General features: G+C 43.7%; 1 protein-coding gene across 3 annotated transcripts in view; it reads left to right on the forward strand.

The window, feature by feature from the left end:
• CAMK1D (calcium/calmodulin dependent protein kinase ID) overlaps positions 1-19,719 on the forward strand; it is a 208,152-nt gene that overhangs the window by 108,574 nt on the left and 79,859 nt on the right. For all 3 annotated transcript variants that reach the window (XM_033057529.2, XM_033057530.2, XM_033057531.2), the window contains exon 3: positions 17,288-17,362. In XM_033057529.2, the coding sequence (XP_032913420.1) occupies positions 17,288-17,362 (75 nt within the window). The remainder of the gene's footprint in view (positions 1-17,287; positions 17,363-19,719) is intronic.

Raw genomic sequence — 19,719 nt, forward strand, 5'->3', positions numbered from 1 at the left:
GTACATAAACCCCTCTTCCTCACACTCTGAGAGGAAAATAACCTGCCTGGAGAAAGCAACCATTAGACAACATCCCAACATGCAAGATCTCCACAGCCCATATTAACAGAGAGAGAACAAAGATTTCATTTGAAGTCCATGTCATCTGATTTTTCTTCCATGTTTTAACAAAACATGTGGAATGTTACCACTGACTGCAGCCACAACATCCTGGCAACACATCCAGGATTGGCCAAACACAACAACACTTGAGGTACCAACCTAGACAGACACTCAGCAAAGAGCACAGGAATATAAAGAGCAGAGAAGGTGGGGAAAAAAAGCAATTTTTAGCTGTACTGCACTGCATGGATCAGTACAGATCACCACCAGAAACCTGTTAACATTTCAGAAAACAAGCACTTGTTTAAACAATTTCCTTCCATTAGAATTCAGTCAGAGGTTTCTTTGTTCAGTGCTTTCCAAGCTGATTATTTATTCTTCATCCGAAAATATTTTAGTTTCCTCAGAGGAAACTGTAGCATGCTTTGACTAGCAGTAGCTTGAGTTTGCACAGTACAAGAGTGCTGCAATAATGGCAATAAATGGTGACTTTCACAAATGCTCATTCCCTTAGAAAAGGGGGATTGCTTGTGATAGGGCAGGAATTGTACACAGGCAGAGCTGTTGTTTGTATGAAAGTCATGCCCAGCTGAGTTTACATATTTGATGTGATCCTGACTGACTCTGAGGAGATAAATTAAATTAAGTTCTCAGAAGGGAAGTAATTAGACCATGAAACAATGGCAAAGATAAGGCACTATGGGAGAAAATGTCCTCGAATAAACAGGGAATAGAGGGGGCTCTTAGTGGGGAAATACACATTTCCTCAGTTCTCAGTAGATTGGCAAAGTTAAGATTTGTCAAAATTAAAAGGAGAACCAAAGGGGCTGCTACAGATCTGATAACACCGACTTTGGGGAGGGAACAGAATAGTTGGGGAATGGTACTGTCAAGGAATGTCCATCAGAAGTAGGAGCTGGGAGGAAGGTTCTCAGGGTGGATGGGCTCCAGGTTTCAGCCTGTTCTCATGCTTTGCCACAGAGCTGTTGAGAAATAAGTAGTGTTTCCCACATTCATTGTCTACAGGAAAAAAAAAAAAGGCTGAGAGGTGCCAGAAGTCAAAGACAATTTGTGTGAAGGTGTCAGGAAACCAAGGAATCTGCACACTGGAGTTACAGGACATGAGGGTTTAGCCAACTGCCTTCAACCCAGAGAGAGGTGGGAGAAGAAATTTATTTCTTCTCAAGTGTAGCAGATTCCCAGGCCTGAAATCTGCCTTTGTAATCACTGAGACAGATTTTTTATTATTTTTGCTGACCTTTAGTTGAACAAATAATAAATGCTACCACAAGGAAGTACTATATCACCTTGCTTTTAAATTATCTGATAGAATACTTTGGAGAATCAGGGTCTAAATCTCTTCCTAGTTTTACATTTGTTTAATTTTCTTTTACTTCAACAAGGTTGTTTCTGAAATAAAATCTAACTGGATGTAATCAGCGATTAGATTGAGCAGCTTGCAAACCGTGCCAGTGGGATTCTTAAGGCTTTTTATATGGATCTGCCAGAGGCTCTGGAAGCTTATGATTGTGAGAAGTAAAGGCATATTTTCGGTGAAAATGTCTTAAAATAGTTGTTGTACCATCTTACCAGGTTTATGTGGGCCATGGATCCCTACAGAGAAGGATATTGCTTGGTTTTTCATTGGATGAAAGATGGTACCACCATTGGCACTACACATGGGAGGGATCCTCGTTATCTAACAGCATACTTAATCATCCTGAATCCTTAGAAATTATATATGCTTTAGTCTTAAAAAATGCATTGATACTGTAAAATGTGTAGCAGTCCCCATTTCAAGGGCATTCATGTGGACATCATAGATTTCTGTGTTAGAAATCCATGAGTATTTGACCAAAGAAGTCAGGCTGTGGGTGAGATTTCTTGAGAAGGGAGCAGATGGTCATGCTGAGGGACAGGGAAACAGACCCTTCTTCATCAGCTCTGCACCATGATTTGAAGCTCAGTGAGTAAAATGCCTCTTGATTTCAGCTGCTGGCCTCAGTCCCTGCTGTGGATGGACATTTCATCCTCAACACCACTCACCCTGTTTATAAAATGATGAAAAGTAAATCCTGTTTGGAATGGAGGATTAATGTAGTCAAGGGATTGCCGTGAGCACAGAGGGTGTGCACAAATCTGTCTTGTTTCATACTGCAAACCATCACCACAATGACTGAGTAATGCACCAGCTGGATGAGGAATTGCCAGTTTCTGGCAAATTCAACAGAGGTGTTAATCACTTTGCTTTTGGGGTTATAAAACACAGGTCACACACATACCTGCTTGAAGTTTGGTAGCTAATTTTAGATTTCTCTGGAAATTCTTTTTAGTATTTTTTTGTGGGCAACCTGGGCAAGCAAGGAGATGTTTAAGTCTTGGAAGGGATTAGCAGTGTTTGATGGAGAGTTATGTTCTAGCTTTTTTCTGACCATCTTTAGAAATGATTTTCATAGCTGACATCCTCAGCAGATGTACCCAGGTGAAGTCTAGAGCTAGGAAGGATCATGCACAGCTGGTGGACTCATCCTAGGTGGCAGCTGACAGAATTATTTTCAGAAGGCAAATTCCTTCCTTGGGGCTTCTGCAAAGACAGGGAAGTTTTCCAAAGGAGCTGTGCTTTGTTGTGGGTCAGCACATCCTCAGGTTGCTCTGCTTCTGCCCTGCTCCCAGCTGGCAAATCCCTCTCAGTGGGTGCTGAGAGAGGTCTCAGTTCCTTTTCAGGCTGAAGTCCCTTCACTGAGTGAATGTTTCCACTTTCAAGGGCACTTTTACTTTAATCAACTGAAAGCTGAGTTCCTTTGGGCCATTAGGCTTCTGTGTTCTTCCTCCCAAGAGACAGTTATTTTGGCAAAAAAAAAGAGAGATGGAAGTTGTTTATCTGCAGAGCTCTTTGGCCAAGTCCCACCTTTGAATTGTAGAATTGTTATTTGGAAGGAAAAGGAAACCCTGAGAGCCAGGTTAGGATGCAGATTGCCTTCATGTGTTCCAAGGCCTGAGGAAATAATCTACAGAGGGACCTGGGAGCCTGAGAGCATTCCTCTCAAAATGCTGGATGGAGATATGCACAGAAATAGGCAAAGGCAGTGCTGGAGCTCCTGGAGCTGAGATCTACCTCTGGGCAGTAGATCAGCAGCCTCTGCTCACTCAGGAGCCCTGTTGTCCCTGCTGGAGGTGGGTATCCAGCTCAGAGGGGCTTCCTGCTTTGTGGTTGTGCACTCTCTTCCTTTTGAGACTCCTGGCAGCTCACAGCTCCCATAAACTTGGTGGCTTTGCCCCTGCCACCAGGCTGCAGAGCCTCCTGGTCTTAGGTGTTTTCACCCCTTCCTAGTGACAGTGGCACCAGGAGCGCAGGATTCAGGGGTCAGGAGGAGCAATAGATAAGATGGAAATAGCCTAAGAAGGTCCTTAAAAACACAAATTATTATGTCCAGACAGAGAATAGTCAATGAATAGATGTGCCCAGTCAAAAACATAGACCAGGAAATGTGCTCAGCAGTGTGAGGGAATGAAAAAGGCCAGAGAGGAAGAGATTGCAGTAATTGAAACTGCATGTTTGTGGCTATTCCCTTCTCTCTTTTATTCCTGATTGCTCCCCTGAGCAGGGTCTCACAGACAGCACAAATGGAAACACAGGTCTTTGTAAACTGTGACCTGCTGTCACCAACAGCGTGGCTGGTGCAAGCAGCAGCCACAGAGATGACTTGTGTGAGTGAGACAGCTGCCACAGGGAGAAAAGAGCTTTCCACCTTCAGGTGGACTTCTGACAAAGAGTAAATGGATGGGGGCGGGGGAAGCAGCTCAAAGCAGAGGAGAAAATAAGACATAGAAGGAAATGCAGAAATGCAGACAAAGCAGGAGACACTGGGTAACAATTAGACTAATGTGAGATTGTTTTAACTGTTCACAATGTGTGATTAAGTACTGTGAAATTTGATGACTCTGGTTATCTACTCAGAAGTGTATTTATGTCCATCAAAAGCAAAATCACATTTTAGAAGCTGAGGTTCACCTGCCCCACCTATATCTGGTATGGAGTTTGCAAAGCACAGTTCAAGAGCCTGTTAATCAAAATGATAACAGTGAATTGCGCCTGAACTGAGCACATGCATGACTGCTGCAATATTAACTGCTCAGATTTTGTACATTGGATTTCAACAGAGTGACTTCACTGGTATTACTGGCCTGGTTTGAGGCCACTGACACCTCTCTGCCCCTTGGGGAGTCTGCTTGGCTCCTTCATTATGGTGTCACCACAACCAGCTCAGAGGTCTGACACCAGCACTGTGTGGACCAGCTCAGGTGAGAATAAAGACACGAGGTTTGGTTATTTTATCCTCTAAATATCTGCAGGTGTGTGTCCTTGGAGTAAGAACTGACGCTTTCCTGCCCATTCCAAATGACTGGTTCCACTTGGTGTTATCTTTCAGAAAGACAAATAAGGTGTCAGAGGACATTCCTTGAAGTCTGGTGTCTCTGGAGGTTTCTGGCTGGTTTCTTGGCAGTGAGTTTGTGCCCATGTTGTTGCCCATGAAGCCACACATGGAAGCCCAAATGTATTTTGGGCATTGGATTCATGTTCATTTTCCCCTAAACATTTCCAAAGTATTTTTCACAACGTTTGCTGGTAGCTGGTGCCAGCCTGAGCATGTTTCCAAGCTAACTCCAGCCCCCTTGGAAATCCTCAAAATTTCTTAAACAAATTCCATAGGCTTTGCAAACTTTGGCTTTCAGTCCTAGGTCAAAGGTGGATTTTTTTTTTTTTTTTTAATTTCCAGTCATACTTTATAGCTATTGAGTGGGGAGAAATATACAATTTTCTATCTGCTTGGTTTAAAGTTCTTGATTTCATAATGGAAAATGGCTGAAGTTAATGGAAAGTCAGAGCCACAGCATTAACTCAGCAGGTAGCTTCCTCCCTCTTACCGTCCTATTGAGAGCACACAAATGCCCTCCTGGTTGGAGGAAATAATTATTTGCATCAAATATGTTGTTATTTTAAAACCCCACCAGAACACAGAGTAACCTGATAATGCAGTCATTCGCAAGTTGAAGTATAATGAGATGGACAGAGCAATAAAACAGGGCAAAAGGACTAGGACAGCAGGCTGGTCAGGTTGGTACTCTGATGTAGTTTGGATTTGAACTTCAAGGGGCACTGTGCAGGAGAGTGTGACACATGAGAAGACACATAATTGATAAGGACCTGTGCAATTCTAGGTTTTAAGCTAAAGCACAAATTAGGAATTGTATAGAAACATCTGTGCCTGCATTTGTGTTGCATTCAGAATTGAGAGGTTCTGTAAATTTTATTCCAAATCCAGCTCTTGAGAGATCACCAGATCGCAGATGATAAGACCCGTGAGAATGTGTACATTCATCTAGAAATGAACTTCTAACCTCATCAGTTTGTTATGCTGATCACATCACCAGCTACTTTCCCAGCATTTTCTACTTGTTGTGCTCAGCATCTATGAAGCAGATATACTTGCAATTTGTGACAAGGCATTGGATTTATTGATGCCACATAAAGATGAGGTAATGATAAAAAAGAAAGGGCTGATGACTGTTTCATGATGTATCATAAATGAATGCATCACTCCAATTAAGCAATAGGCAGGAGTGAATGCTATAAAATCACACCCCTTGCTTTGTAAATCCTTTTTTTCAGGGAGAAGTCAGGAATTGAGTTGTCTCAAAGGCAGAGCTGGAGAATACCTTCTCCCCACACACATGCTCCACCCAGATCAAAACTGTGAAACAAAATGTGTTTGGTGTCCTAGGGGTCCTCCAGCATCATCCTGACAAGCTCTATTGGCAGATGCTCTTTAAGCAGGATGCAGCTTTCATTAATTCAGCATTATTCATGGGGAGCAACACAGCTTTTAGCACAGCAGAGAAGGGGATGTTACCAGAATGCCCTGTGTCCATCATCACTAAGGCTGCATTTAGTACCATTTATTTTAGTCTTCATCTAATAGCTACCTTTCATTCTAAATACCTTGAATTAATTAGATGTATTGCTTAGGAAAAAATGAGTCACCACGTGTGACTTGTATGTGTGACTTGGCTGCATAAAATATTAGAAATCTATAGAACTGTAGTTTATAAGCCACTTGGTTAGAAAATATTTTCTTGAATCCCATGAAACAACCCACTTTTTCAAACTGATTTCTTCTTAATGGCATGAATGAAAACAAGGAATTTACAAAGAGAAATTTTGCTATCAGTGTCCTTTGAAGTACATTTATTAACTCCTTCTTTCCTGTATTTTTATTCCCATTTCTGCTTCATCATGACTTGCAAAAAGTCAATGGGCAGTGGTAAAACGTAGCTAGAGTAATGGAAAAATAACCACATGTCATTGCAATATTGCTCTTTAGCCCTACTGTTCCCACAGCTAGACATGCATTTATTTTACATGAAGGATTTGCTGTCTTTTAACACTAATTGCTGCTTGTGACATTAATATTGTGCTTGCTGCTGTCTGAAATATTGGTGTTGCTAACCTCCAAGCCCTATTGTAGGACAGTGCCACAGTGACATATTTAAAAACATAAATTCTTTCTGCAATGGTTATTAGGGATTTAAAATCATAGAAAGATTCCTGTCTTCCAGCCCTTCAGTGCCTATATCACTCTTACAAATCTTTTAGACATATATTTTTAATATATTTAGCTGTCTGAAGATACCCAGGAGGAAGTTTGAAAGCACTTTGATGCTTAGTTATTTTAAGAAGTTACTTGCATCATATGGTACCTAATCATCTTTAGAAGTCTGCTCCTTGGCCACAAAGTGAGTGTTTTTAAAAATTATACTTCAATGCTGTAAGAAAAGAGGGAATTAAGGTTTACAGTCCCCTTTTCTGGGCAAGTGGCTCCAAGTTTAGAGCTGGCTTCTGGTTTAAACTCCTCTGTTACCTCTCCAAAGGCACTGTGGGGATATTTGTGAATCCAGGTTTCTCTCTGCTAAAATTAGAAACCTATACATAGGGTCCCTGTGCTCCACACTGATACATGTAGCAGGAATAAATGAACTTCACAATTTCATTTTTAATTAGACACCCTTTATGATATCCTTTGTAAAACTGGGGAGATTAAGCTTCTCAAACTTATTCTCACCTGCTTAAAAGCAATTAGCTGTTATACACAAGTAAAATGCATCCTTATTAACAAGGATTTCTGCTAATTATATTGTTCTGGTTAAATGACTTTTCTGCCACTTGATGTATTGAATTCAAGTCTACTTTGGACTCTACAGTGTTGCTGCCAAGACATGAATCCAGACAAGTGAGACCCCCAGCAGTCTTGCCTGATTAAAGATTCCAAGATTTGGCCCAGCTGAATTGTTCCATTATTAATTCTGCCCATTGCTGGAAGGGTTTTTTCCTGTTCTCTCCCTCTGCTTATTTCCTGAAGACCACATGCAAAGCAAACCCAATAGCAGTGGACGTAGAAGACTTTTTTTTCCCCCTAGGATCTGGGAAGATTGAAAATAAGCCAGGTTTGAACATCAGTGCCTTCACTGTGGCTTTGAAATGGCAGGTTCAGTTATGGAGGGCTGGAGCTGTGTTCTCCTCCGTCATTTACCAGCTGTGCAGTGGAGCAGTGCTGGGACTGCCAGGGGTCCCACTGCTTTCACATGTGTCGGGAGAGCTGGATCTGCCTTTGAGTTTGGTTTTCTACGCTCTGTGATTGAGGACATTAACTCATAATGAACATGGAGTGGCAAGGTCTGTCCTCTGAGATCAATCCCCCACTGTGCAGAGCTTCCCCACTGCTGTGTTATGGTACAGGGTGTCTGTGACTCACCCAGGGGCTATTGGCACTTCCCACAGGCAACTCGGGGATCAGTCTTCTGTGTAGGAGTGTCCTAATACAGTGATGATGAAATGTGCAAACCTGCCTAGCCTCTTACTTATCCTTCTGTCTCAATACATAAAATAAATTGGCTTCCCAGTAGCCTGGTGGGAAGGAGGGGGTTTTCTGACAGGTTGCTGCTGATGAGTTCGTCATGTGGCTTGTCCCAGCAGAACGAGAACTTGAGTCAGAGCCCCTGCCTGGATGCCAGCTAAGGATTGCCCAGGGGTCCCAGGGAGCTGAGCTCCAGCACCCCAGTCTGCCAGGCTTCCCTGCTCCCTGGACAGGTGGCCCTGGGCCAGCCAGGTGGGCAGGGTGCAGGAAGCACCACCAATGCACAGTGGCCCCAGAGACACAAACACATCAAGACCTGATCAAAACTCAAACCCACACCTGCCAGGAGAAGCAGAGTGGTTATTTCTGTACCCTCTGCACTCACAGGGTCTCTGACCCATTTTGGAGGCAGTTTGCTGTTCCTCACTGCAGGAGACCCCTGCAGCTGGGCAAGTGTGGCACTGTTGGCCACAGAGGAACTGCTTTAATTGTCACATGCACACCCAGTCTGATGAGGCTCAATCAAAGCTTGTGATTTTTTTCTAGGCTGCCCAGCAGCAATCAGCAGAGATGAGCATGCAGAGGACAACTCAGCTCCATTGGGAGACAAGAAATTTATGTTCAGGATGTCACTTGTGCTTGGTTGCCTACTTTCTGTTCTGCTTCTCTTGTGGACAAAATGTGGTCTTGAGGCATAAACCACTTTGGATGTGACTGTAGAGCATAGCCCTGCTTCCTGCTGTGAACCAAAGTGTCTTTCTGGTTACACCAGTGTTTTCTGAGCACATAAACCATCTCTGCCTCTGTGCTGTCACTTGCCCTCATCATCAGCAGTTCAGTTCCACCTCACCCATATGCATAAGCTTTTAGGGTAACACAAAAAATAAAGATGCTATAAAAGTCACAGCTGGGAGTCCCAGCTCTGTCACATCTAGGTGACAAATGCATTTGTACCCCATATGATGGAATGAAATACCTGGCTTTGTTATATCTTTCAACTCTGTGCTTGTCTGAGTAGGCACTTTTCCATGCTCCTGTGTAACTTACCTATGCAGGTGTGTGGGTGTTAGAGCATTCACCCTTCATTAGTATGTATTCAAAGCAGTGAAGGAGATAACAGCAGACAACAACACTCCTGTGTCTGTGTCAAATGGGTATTTCACGGATGGCAGGGCTTTCTTTTAGAGGTGGAGTGTCTGCTGCCAGGTTTCAGACAGAGCTGGGTGTATGTGCACACACTGCGCTCATCTCAGAGCCAGGAGGCCACACAAAGTGTTACTCCAGTTATTCAGCTCTTCATTCACTGGAAACTAATAAGATCTCATTTTGTGAGGCAATGTACAGGGACAGTTGCTCTGACTGCAGCCAGATCACCCTTCCAAGAGTGTCAACCTTCCCGTTTTTCACAGGTTTTGCAAGCAGAGTCTTGCTTTTATGTTCATGAAACACCTCCAGAGCAACCCACCTCAGCCCAGGAGCTTCTCACCACGTTTAACTACACGTGGCTGTTCAGTCTCCCAGGCAAGGGAGTGGGAATCATCCCTAATTACTGGCTGCACATGAAATCCACAGTCCTCCACACTGCAAAAACAGGGCTGCTGCCAAGAACTAAAGGATGGCACACTGGTTTTGTCTGAGATAAATCCTTGCAGACACTGCTTTTATCTTTTTCACCTTTAATGATTAATTAATCATTAATATTTGTTTTGATGTGTTTCACATTAAACAGCCTGGAGGCTTCTGCTCAAGCTTTGCAAGCCTTTTTGATTGCTGCCAGTTGGAAACCATCATTCTCAAGGTTTGCTCTGCTTCTTGTGGAAGTCAGAGATATTCCTGAAATGGCACTGACACGGGGATATTCCTGTTCTTGAATGGGCTGCCAGATCTGCAGGAATACAAACATTGCAGAAGGTTACTTGGACCTAATCTCCCCACTAGAGTTGCAAGTTTTAGTAATAGGAGACCCAGAATATTACATGCCCAATTGAAGTGTTAAAGTGTGAAAAACCTAAATTGGAAACCACGTTAATTTTAAAATCATCGCTATCATCTAAGGCTAGTCTTCTAAGAACTTGGTCTTTTGGTGGGCATCTCTCTCCTGAATTTTGACTGTTCCTACTTGGAACAGTCTCTGAGCCACTTGCTGCTTTCTACCAACACTGGAGCCTTTTGTCAGTCTCCTCTTCAGTCACAGCTGAGGGAAGATTGTGAAGTGACTCATCCCTCCATGTTTACCTTTGTGTACCATCTTCTAGGGCATCCAGGGTCTTTTCCTCTAGCTGGTTTCCCAAAGCAGACCAAATTAACCTGACAGAAGCTTAGAGATTTTAAAAAAATATTAGTGAAGACACTGATTTCCCTCCTGTGCTGTGAGCAGTCTGTGTTTTGAAGCCCCCATGTGATCCCAAAGTTCAACCCCTTGTCCTTCCAGCCACAGAGATGTAACTAATTTGGCCAGGCAGCCAACATATGGGCACTGAACCATCTGGCTTTGAGCTGGAATCACCTGTCCCTGCCCAGTTGTTAGATCAAGCAATCTTAGTGTAGTAGGAGAGAAAAACCAGATGTTTTGGATTTGCAGACTCTGTAGAGCCACCTTTGCTGAGCCATTGACATCTGCCTGGTTTTGTTCAGATCTCTGCTCTATGTCTGAGCTGAGGCTTCTCTAAGTTTTGCATTATTTGCATGTGTGTTTGTGAGTGAGAGAGGGGGAGACTGCTGCCCTGAGATGGTGGGCAAAAAAAAAAGGAAAAGAAAGCCTCTTCTGCAGCCACAGAAGCTGTCACCACTGCTGGACCACATTCTTGTTAGCTGTGGAGGGAGGACTTCGTGAGGGATATGAAATAGTAGAAGTTAATCTTAGGGTCATTCAACCTTCCACCTTTCTTCTAAAGCTGTCTCCAGAGGGGCCCATTTCAGGGGAGGGTGGTTGACTTGGTGACATCAATCTGGTAGCCCCTCACAGTTTGGACCCTGGAAAACCAAGTGGATATGTATGATGTGAGGCACCACACTCTCCTCCCTCCTCTCCAATCCCAAAATCAGCAATGGTGTGGCCAGCAGGAGCAGGGCAGTGGCTGTCCCTCTGTACTCTGCCCTGGTGATGCCTCACCTCCAGTCCTGGTGTCAGTTTGGGCCCCTCACACAAGAATGGCATACTGAGGTGAGGCAGTGCAAGTCTCACACACAACATTGGTATTGGGATGTTTTTTGGGAGCAGGAATGGTGGGCACAGCTCTGCTGCAGCCATCCAGCCATTTCCAGGACATCCACCAGTTTCCTTCCCCTTACCAGCCCTGCCGTCTCCCTCTGCCCCTTTCTCTCTCAGCAGAGTTGCCAGAGTTTCTCTCAGGTTTCTCCTTGAGATCAGGCTGGCTTGTTCCCATGCATCCTCACATCTTCTGGGCCATCATGAAGATTTTTTGGTAGTTTTTTTTCAAGTGGAAAGCAATCAGATCTGGTCACTCCCTGTGAACATGTGTGAGACTATCCTACTATCTGTTGAAATTATTGACTCATTTCAAACAAATAAGCTGAGCAGAGGTAAGTTTGCAGTGTCCTCCACTGCAACTCTGATTTAAACACTTCCCTTGGCCAACTGGTGAATTCATCAACCCTCATGCTGCTGGTAAAACTCTCTCCAGGGTACATGTGGGAATAATGGAACATTGATTCTCAAAGACATTTGGTTACTCAAAGCCACGAATCCTTACAGACTCACGCTTTGTTAGTTCTGGCTTTTGCAAAATTATTTGTGATTTCTTGTGGCATTTTACCCGTGACACGTGCTGGTTGTGGAGGTGCAGCATTAAATGTCACGTCTTGCAAATGTAACACTGACTTGGAAAGAGTTGTTGTGGGGGGGACCTGCCCTGTTTAAGCATTCCTCATGTTTGACCAAGGTTTTTGAGTGGTATTGTTCTAACTGAGCCTGCTTTTAGTTTTAAATATGATAGACATCCATGTAAGTGATTCAATTGTGGTTTGTAGCTGGGATGCCCATGAGCTCCCCTGGCAGAGCAGCAACCAAAGCAACAGCAAAATCTGGGTTCTCTGCTTTTATCTGTGCAGAGTGCAACCCCTCTAATTAATGATCCATGGCAGCACACAGCAGGTTTCATGCCAGCTCTTTGGCCTCTGGGATGGTCAGGTGCCAGCAGAGATGTACAGAAAGCTCAGTAATTAAAGGATTTAGTTTCCCTTATTGTACATCAACATCCAAATTTTAATTCCTTACTTCTTAAAATCAATCTCCAGCCAAAGCCCATTAAATATATTGCTTTTTAGATTTTTTTTTCTTTTTGCAAACATTGAAGTGACTACTGTCCATTAGAGCTAGATCTGGACCTTTGGGGGCTTGTGCACTTCTGTGGCAGTGAGAAGGATGTGGTGTCCCTGTGCCAGCCAGTGGCAAGGGAGGATTTCAGCATCACTGGGGGGCCATGCCGTGTGCTCATCACCACTCCAGCACTGCAGCACAGCCCCTTTAGCATGATGAGAACTGGTGAGCAGGGCCAAATGTCACTCCTGGTCATGTCAGGTCTTGTTTTGGGGATGTTTCTGCCCCTTTGCAGGTGGGTGTTTCTGTGTTTCAGCAGTAGCGGTCAGGGAAAAATGACAATTCCTCTATCAGTGTTCTCATTCAGTGACTCCACAGGAAGCAAAGGGGGCCAGTCTGTGTTTGGGGCTCTGCTGCAGATCAAGCACTCTTTTGTCAGCCCTTGTTTGCACAGCTGCCATGCCCAGAAAACTCACTTGAAGTCCTTGGTTGCCCAGTTCATTTTGCTCCTTTAAATCTTGGCTGGCCATGTGTTAAAATATCACTTAAGTGCAACATTGCCTTCATTCATTTGTATCGTCGGCACCTTTGTGAGATGTCACAGGGCAGAATCACAGACTGAAAGTTTGGAGGGGAAGCTTGATGATTTTGCATGGCTGCATCGAGCCCCAAGGTTTGTGTCTGCCTGAGGCACAGAATCCAACCCAGGGCTGCTCTGACCAGGGGGAATCCATCCTTTCTTCTCGTAGTTTCTTTCTTATGCTAAAATTTTCATAGTTGCTCACCAGATTTAATCTCTTTATGTTTCGTTTTGTACACTTAAATTCCCTTGATTCTCACTCCTAGATTTATTTTTCTCTTCTTTTTCCCATGGATTTCAGCATCACGTGAGACTTGTAAGGTGGAAAGTCCTGAGTCTAAAAAAGAATTAGCCTCTCTTTATTTGTATTTTTATTTCTAGACATCTTCTTTCTGTCTAATGGCCTCAGAATATTCCTGAAGTTGAACAAAGCAGTGGTGGCTGGAGGTGGCACCTGTCCTTTGTGCCAGAGATGGAAGAATTCTGGGGACACGTTGGGATGTGGGAGATGCAAGCAGCACAGGGGGTTTGCCAGGATGGAAGGAGGGTATAAGGAAAAATAGCAAATGAGATGAAAGGGTGGCAAGGACAATTTGCCTTGGTTCATATCAATTTGTGTAATCGGATCTAATTTGCTTTAAGCAAGTCCATGCTTTGATGTTCACTTTCAGGGCTCTTTTTCTTTCTTTGGAAACAAGTAATGGGAATAATGGGAACTGCTGTCACCCCAGCCCATTTCCATGTCCCCTCTGCTACACCCCTAGTATTGCACTATTACATACCCTAAAAGCATCAATGAGATGCTCTGTGCAGAGTTAAACAGGCAGATTTATCTATTGCAGGGTGAAAGCCACATTGGGAGGGAGGAGTCTGGAGAGACAGAACAGAAGGAAGAAAAAGTCTGCAGAGAAGCAGGGTTAAGATTCTCTCACAGAGATAGGAAGGAGAAGGAATTTAAATAATATGGCCTATTGATTAACATATTACTCTGGGATTGAGGAATCTTGGCCCTCTCTGCTCCATTCTCTCTTGTGATTACAGAAAACTTGTCGCTTTTCTGCACAATGCTTCCCCTTCTGTAAAGTGAGAGCAGCACCTTTTGAAATAATAAATCCTGTCAGGTCTTGAGTAGATCAGGCAGTCCAATGAGTATTTCTGCAGGGCTGCGTGCAGGCATTTGGAGGCTTAGCAGAATGAATCCTCTGAACCTTTGAGACTCTCCTGGTGCTCCTACAAGGGAATAAAAGTGGAGTTAATTAACCCATCCCCAAATCCCTCCTGATCCGCGACCAGCAAGGAGCTGCCACTTCACGGTGCTTTCCTGGGCTCTCAATGTACCCAAGCATCCCTGCAAACCAGAAGTGAGTGTCTGCCTGTTACTCACATCTGGCACTGCTGATCTGCTTGCAGAGATGTGGGACAAATTTGTTCCATCCCCTTTGGACTTCGTGGTACCAACAAAACATTATGAGGATGCCACACCTGCTTGCCCAAACCCCAGCGTGTTATTGAAATGAACGTTGTTCATCCTTGAAGGATTAATTATTGTGTTTCAGGGCTGTAAGTGATTGTGTGCTCATGCTTTAAAGGGAAGAAAGGAGCACATGGATTTCTGTGTGAATTTCTGGAGTGGCAGAGGTGCTGCTGCTGTGGGCAGTGATCTCTGCTGGGAACCCCACGGCTGCTCTGGTCCAACTCCAGCAACACAACCCCCAAATTTGTCTTAACCGTGGGCTGCACCCCAAGTAATCTCCATGATGTTGATTTTTAACTTTGAAATCCATTTTCCTTTTAATTGCTTGTCATTTGAGAGTTCCTCTGAGTAGAGAAATGCTGTGCAGGACAAGCTGCTTCGTTCTCAGGTGTGTGATGTGCACTTTGCCAGGGATATTAAACACTGCATAACACATGACTGAGGCCTTGCTGGTCTTGGGGAGGCTGAGACAAAGGGGAGAAAAATGCCTCCTCCCCTCTCACCATCCCCCTGGAGTGCATCAGCCACCAGCAGTTCAGGTGGCTGGGATGTACAGGCACCACCTCCCAAAGGGACATGATGCTCCAAATGCCATCATCCCTCTGAGACATCGCTCTGTGTGTCCTTTGGGGGTGATTCAGCTTCTTCAGCTGTCTTCTCCCAAATTACACTTCGTATTTGCTGTCTTCCCACTTGCTCACATCCTGCATCTGATTTCGGAGGGGGGCAGATGGGCTCAGTACAGAGGACCCCGCAGGGGTGGGACTAAACCTTTTCTCCCTTTCTCTGTAGCACTGAGCAGGTTTATTCACCCTCCCTCCGGGAGCACAGGGTGTGGTGCCCGTTTGGTTTGCAAATCAGGGAGGGGAGAGGGTCTTGCTGAGCCCTGGTGCTCAGCCTTGCATCTCTGATGAGCTTTGTCCTGGCCTCTGCCTCCCTGACTGCATGCTGTGTGATGGTGAGGCTGCTTTGGGGAACCCTGAGGTTCTCCAAAAACAGAAATGCAAGGCATTGGTGTATGCATGGTGAGAACCATACCACAAACTAACCTGGATGCTTTAAGCATTCTGGCAGATTGATTGTGTTAAACTGCCATCATCATGATGCAGGAGGAGCACAAAGGATCATGTGAATGTGTGTGGTTCATAAAGGAAAATAGATAAATAAATATAATAATTTTCATTAAAATTAACAAATTGCTTGAAATGTCATTTCTAACACACCTTCAACTAACTAAACTAAACAAGGCAAACCTGCCCTTGCCCTAACTCGCCCTTAAGGGACCAGGCACCAGACCTGCACAACACATAAATGCTTCCAAACATTTGCTGTGTAAAGCCAAGTGGGTGGTGTATTGGTTTCCTGTTGCAACTATTAAGAATTTAATTTGTGATGCAATCTACCTGGAAATTTTGCTAAAGTATCATGGGATTTTCCAGCCATTTAGGTAGAATGAAGAGCCAAGTCATGTGTTTGTTGCTCTAACATCCTGCAGTGTATTACATTTGAATTTGCTTATTGTTGACATTAAATTTCCTGTGTGTAAAAGTCCTTGCATGAGCACAGCTTTTGATGACTAATTACGGGCATAAATTCAGGTCAGTCATAATATTTCCAGTGAATTCAGAGGAAACTGAATTAGCCTGCATGCTTGCGGGAAAGATCCTGCTGGGCACGAGGGACCTTCTGCTCTCCACGTCATCACACAGGTGTTAGGACACTTGTGACCACAGAGGATAAGGTCCTGGCACATGATTAAGCTTCTTAATTAAGCTACTTGAACCTAGAAACATGTAGAGAGTTTTGCATTTGCTGACAATGCATGTTTACTTTCCATCTGAACATACCCATCTGTTTAATGAGTGGCCTCTTCTTAGAATTTTCCATCTTTCTCTTGCTCTTAAAATATTGTCTGGAATTGATGTAATTAATGTTCTGCCCTGGGCTTGCACTGGGGTAGTCTCTTCAGGGTTTACACAAGTTAAGTATATCCTTTGCAAATTATTTGTAAACATTTAAGGAACAAGCCCATAGAGGCACTGCTGAAGTAGCTAATTAGATGTGTGCTTGTAGAGATGATTTTTCTCTTTAAAGCTAGTGTTTTGGCAAGAGGCTTGGTGGGAAGGGTGAAGATGTAGAAAAGCCATGAAGACTCTTGCAGCTGTTGCACACAGTGGTAAATAATGCTGCAGGGAAATTCAAGCATCAAGACCAGGCTTAACATCAGAGCAGCACGAATTTGGTGGGAGGGAACATGGGGCTGTCATACAGCTGCTGATTCCCTGTGCCAGCTTCTGCACGGGGTCAGATCCCTGCTTTCTCCCTGCCAGCCTGCATCCTGCCTCTGTCAGTCCCTTGCACCCTGCAGCAAAGCTGTCCTGAGAATTCAGCCTCCAGCCAACCATCTTCACTCATCTGACCCGGGAACTGTAAACCTCTAATGCCTCAGATACTTAACTGCTACACATTTTGGCTTCAGAGATGATTGAAATATTTTTTTTCTGAATAATAATTATATTTTGGGCTGTGAAGTACTTTGGATTGCTTACTTTTGTTGAAAGGGCCCTAAAGATCATCTGGTTCCTATCCCCCTGCCTTGGCAGGGACACCTTCCACTAACCAGGTTGCTCAAAGCCCTGTCCAACCTGTCTTGGAACACTTCCAGGGATAAGGCATCTGCAACTTCCTTGGGCACCTTGTGACAGTGCCTCACCACCCTCAACAGTAAAGAATTTTTTCTTAGTACCTAATCCAAATCTACCTTCTTTCAGTTAAAAGCCATTATTACTTGTTCTATAACTACGTGTCCTTGTAAAAAAAGTTTATGATGTTGAATACAACGCTGACAAGTATTATGTAACTAAAAAATAGCTCTGTGTTTTGTAGTCATGTGGAAAAAAAATAATTATTTCATCCTATCATATCTTGTATTTTTTCAGGATCAAGCATGAAAATATAGTTGCCTTGGAAGACATCTATGAGAGCCCGAACCATTTATATTTGGTCATGCAGTTGTAAGTACTGAACCTAATGAAGTTTTTATATCAAAGTTGCCAACTCCTCTTGTCATGGTTTTGTTCTTTAACCCAAAAGATGAGATATGCAAGAGGTATTTATATTATGTGCTACAGACTGCAAAATCCCTGGAGAGAGGTCAAAACCAGATCTCTAGTTGTGATGTGCTGTATTATTGTAAAATTGGGAATTAAATTGTTTTGTGACTAGTCTCACCCAAAAATCAAACCAGACTGGTTTTGTGAGATCACATTAAAAAAAGAGCAGAACAGACCGACAGGGCAGGAGAGTAAATTACAGCTGAGAAAAGCCAGATGTGCCATAGGGGAGCCTGGAGCATCTGACCGAGGCAGCTCTGGGGTTAAACACCTCAGGGAAAGCCCTTGGGGAAAATACTGGTCCCTTGTCTGTTGGTAAGGTCCAGGCACGGTGATGTCCTCAGAATTGTGGGGAGAATAGCATCCTGTAAATTTTTAGTGTGTTTTTGTAGCTCTGCATTTCAGTTCAGAGTGCTGCAAAAGGACTTGCACAGGAACATTAATGTTGTACAAATTCCAACAAGCCAGCTGGATTGTGGGAAGTACCAATTTTGTGATAAGTTGATTTACAAATCCTTAGTTTTGTTTAATCTCTTTATAAAAATAAATAGATATTATTGCTCTATATTATTATCTTGTTTAATGTACTGTAACCATCACTTTTATAAAATCCTTGCATCCAGGTATTTGGGTTATCTGAAATGTGGCTCTGTAATGAGAGGTGACACTGATTATATCTTGGTATAAATTTTTACTTGCTCTCTATTCAGCACTTACTAGGGAATTATCCTTTCTGTTACAGCTGTACTTGTAAACCCAGCCAATTAATTTTCCAGAGGCCAAGCATTTAGCTGTTCCAGGGGGACACAGGTTCACTGATGCCCAGTGGGGTGAGATGCCCAGCTGAAGCCAGCAGCCAGAGCCCATCAGCAGAGTTTGGGGTGGCAGCTCCAAGCAATCCCCAGCCCCAGCAAAGAACTGTGCCCTGTGTTACAAGGTAGACCAAGAGCACTAAACTGAATGCAGGGAATAATCTTTCTGCACTTTTTTGAGAAAGTTCTGTGTTGTCTCACTCAAGATGGAGAGGACAAGCACTCACCCTCACCTCTTTGGATGTTGCATGAAGGATGGTGCAGCCTCTGCACTGCTGCTGAGTTCTCATCAATAGTTAGGCTTGGGACCAGTTGGTATGAAGAGTTGGGTGGCAACACTGCAAAGTCCAGGAGGCTCAAAATCCATTTTGCATGCCTGCTTTCATGGATTCCTGTTTGGGAGAAGGCATGTATGGATAATCTCTTGTTTCCAAGGTAACACCAAGTTGTTGATACAATGGCTGTGAACCATTGCACAGCATGAAGTATCTTATCTGTTTGTTTACATTTCTGCCCTGATTATTATTAGATTCCTTGTGGGTTTTTCAGCTTCTCATTTTTGTGTATTTCTCCTAAACAATTTCTCCTACTTTTGCCTATCTTTAAAACTTGGGTTCTGTGTAGCAGAAGGGGTTCTGACCAAGCAGCTTTGAGAAAGCCCCATTTAGATTGAAGAAAAAAAAAAATAAATCAGGGCCACTCAAAGATCAGTATCATAAACACAACAAATCTTAAATCCATATGCCCTTCTCCCTGGGTCATTGCTTGCTAAGTGGACTCTAGCTAATACTTCCCAAGGATTATTTTGTGGTGTGGACAGCATTTTCATTACCAACCTTTCAAGCACTTCTTGCTATGGAGTAGAAAATTCACATTACAGCCCCTGAGTGTCTTGCAGCACCTCTGTGGGAGAAGGTTTTTGAAGACAGACCAAGCCTCCCTGTTTATGTTTGTCCTTGAGTGCATCTACTTTTACATGAAAGCCATGCTTGTTAGCAGGACAGCTTGAGGGATAAATATCACACCTCATTTATTCTGTCAAAGATATGGGCAAGTAAAGGTCTCACTGTCCATGGTGGAGTTGGAAAGAAGGGAGCTGTCCAAGTCTGCTTGACACTTAATTTGTTCCTGCCAGTCCCCCTGGGAGCACTTCCCAGGGTTACATAGCTCTTGGTGAATCTGCCTTGTGTGTTTCCCAGCATGTTCATGGGAAATCAGATCTCTGGCTTTGGTATCACCACCTTGTTCTCACATATATTTTATACAAGCCATCACAGAACTGACACAATCCTCTTAGTGCAAGGTAGACCAGAAGTCCAGGTTGGAGATTCCTGGATTCAGAATTTCATGTTCTGTCTCAATGGGTTATACTGTTCCTTAGAAAGAGCTGAGCTGGGCTATTTTTTATTTATTTGTTTTCCCAAAATGCAAGATATTCCAACCCAG

The sequence above is a fragment of the Catharus ustulatus genome, chromosome 4 (assembly GCF_009819885.2).
Source record: "Catharus ustulatus isolate bCatUst1 chromosome 4, bCatUst1.pri.v2, whole genome shotgun sequence".
NCBI lineage: Eukaryota > Metazoa > Chordata > Aves > Passeriformes > Turdidae > Catharus > Catharus ustulatus.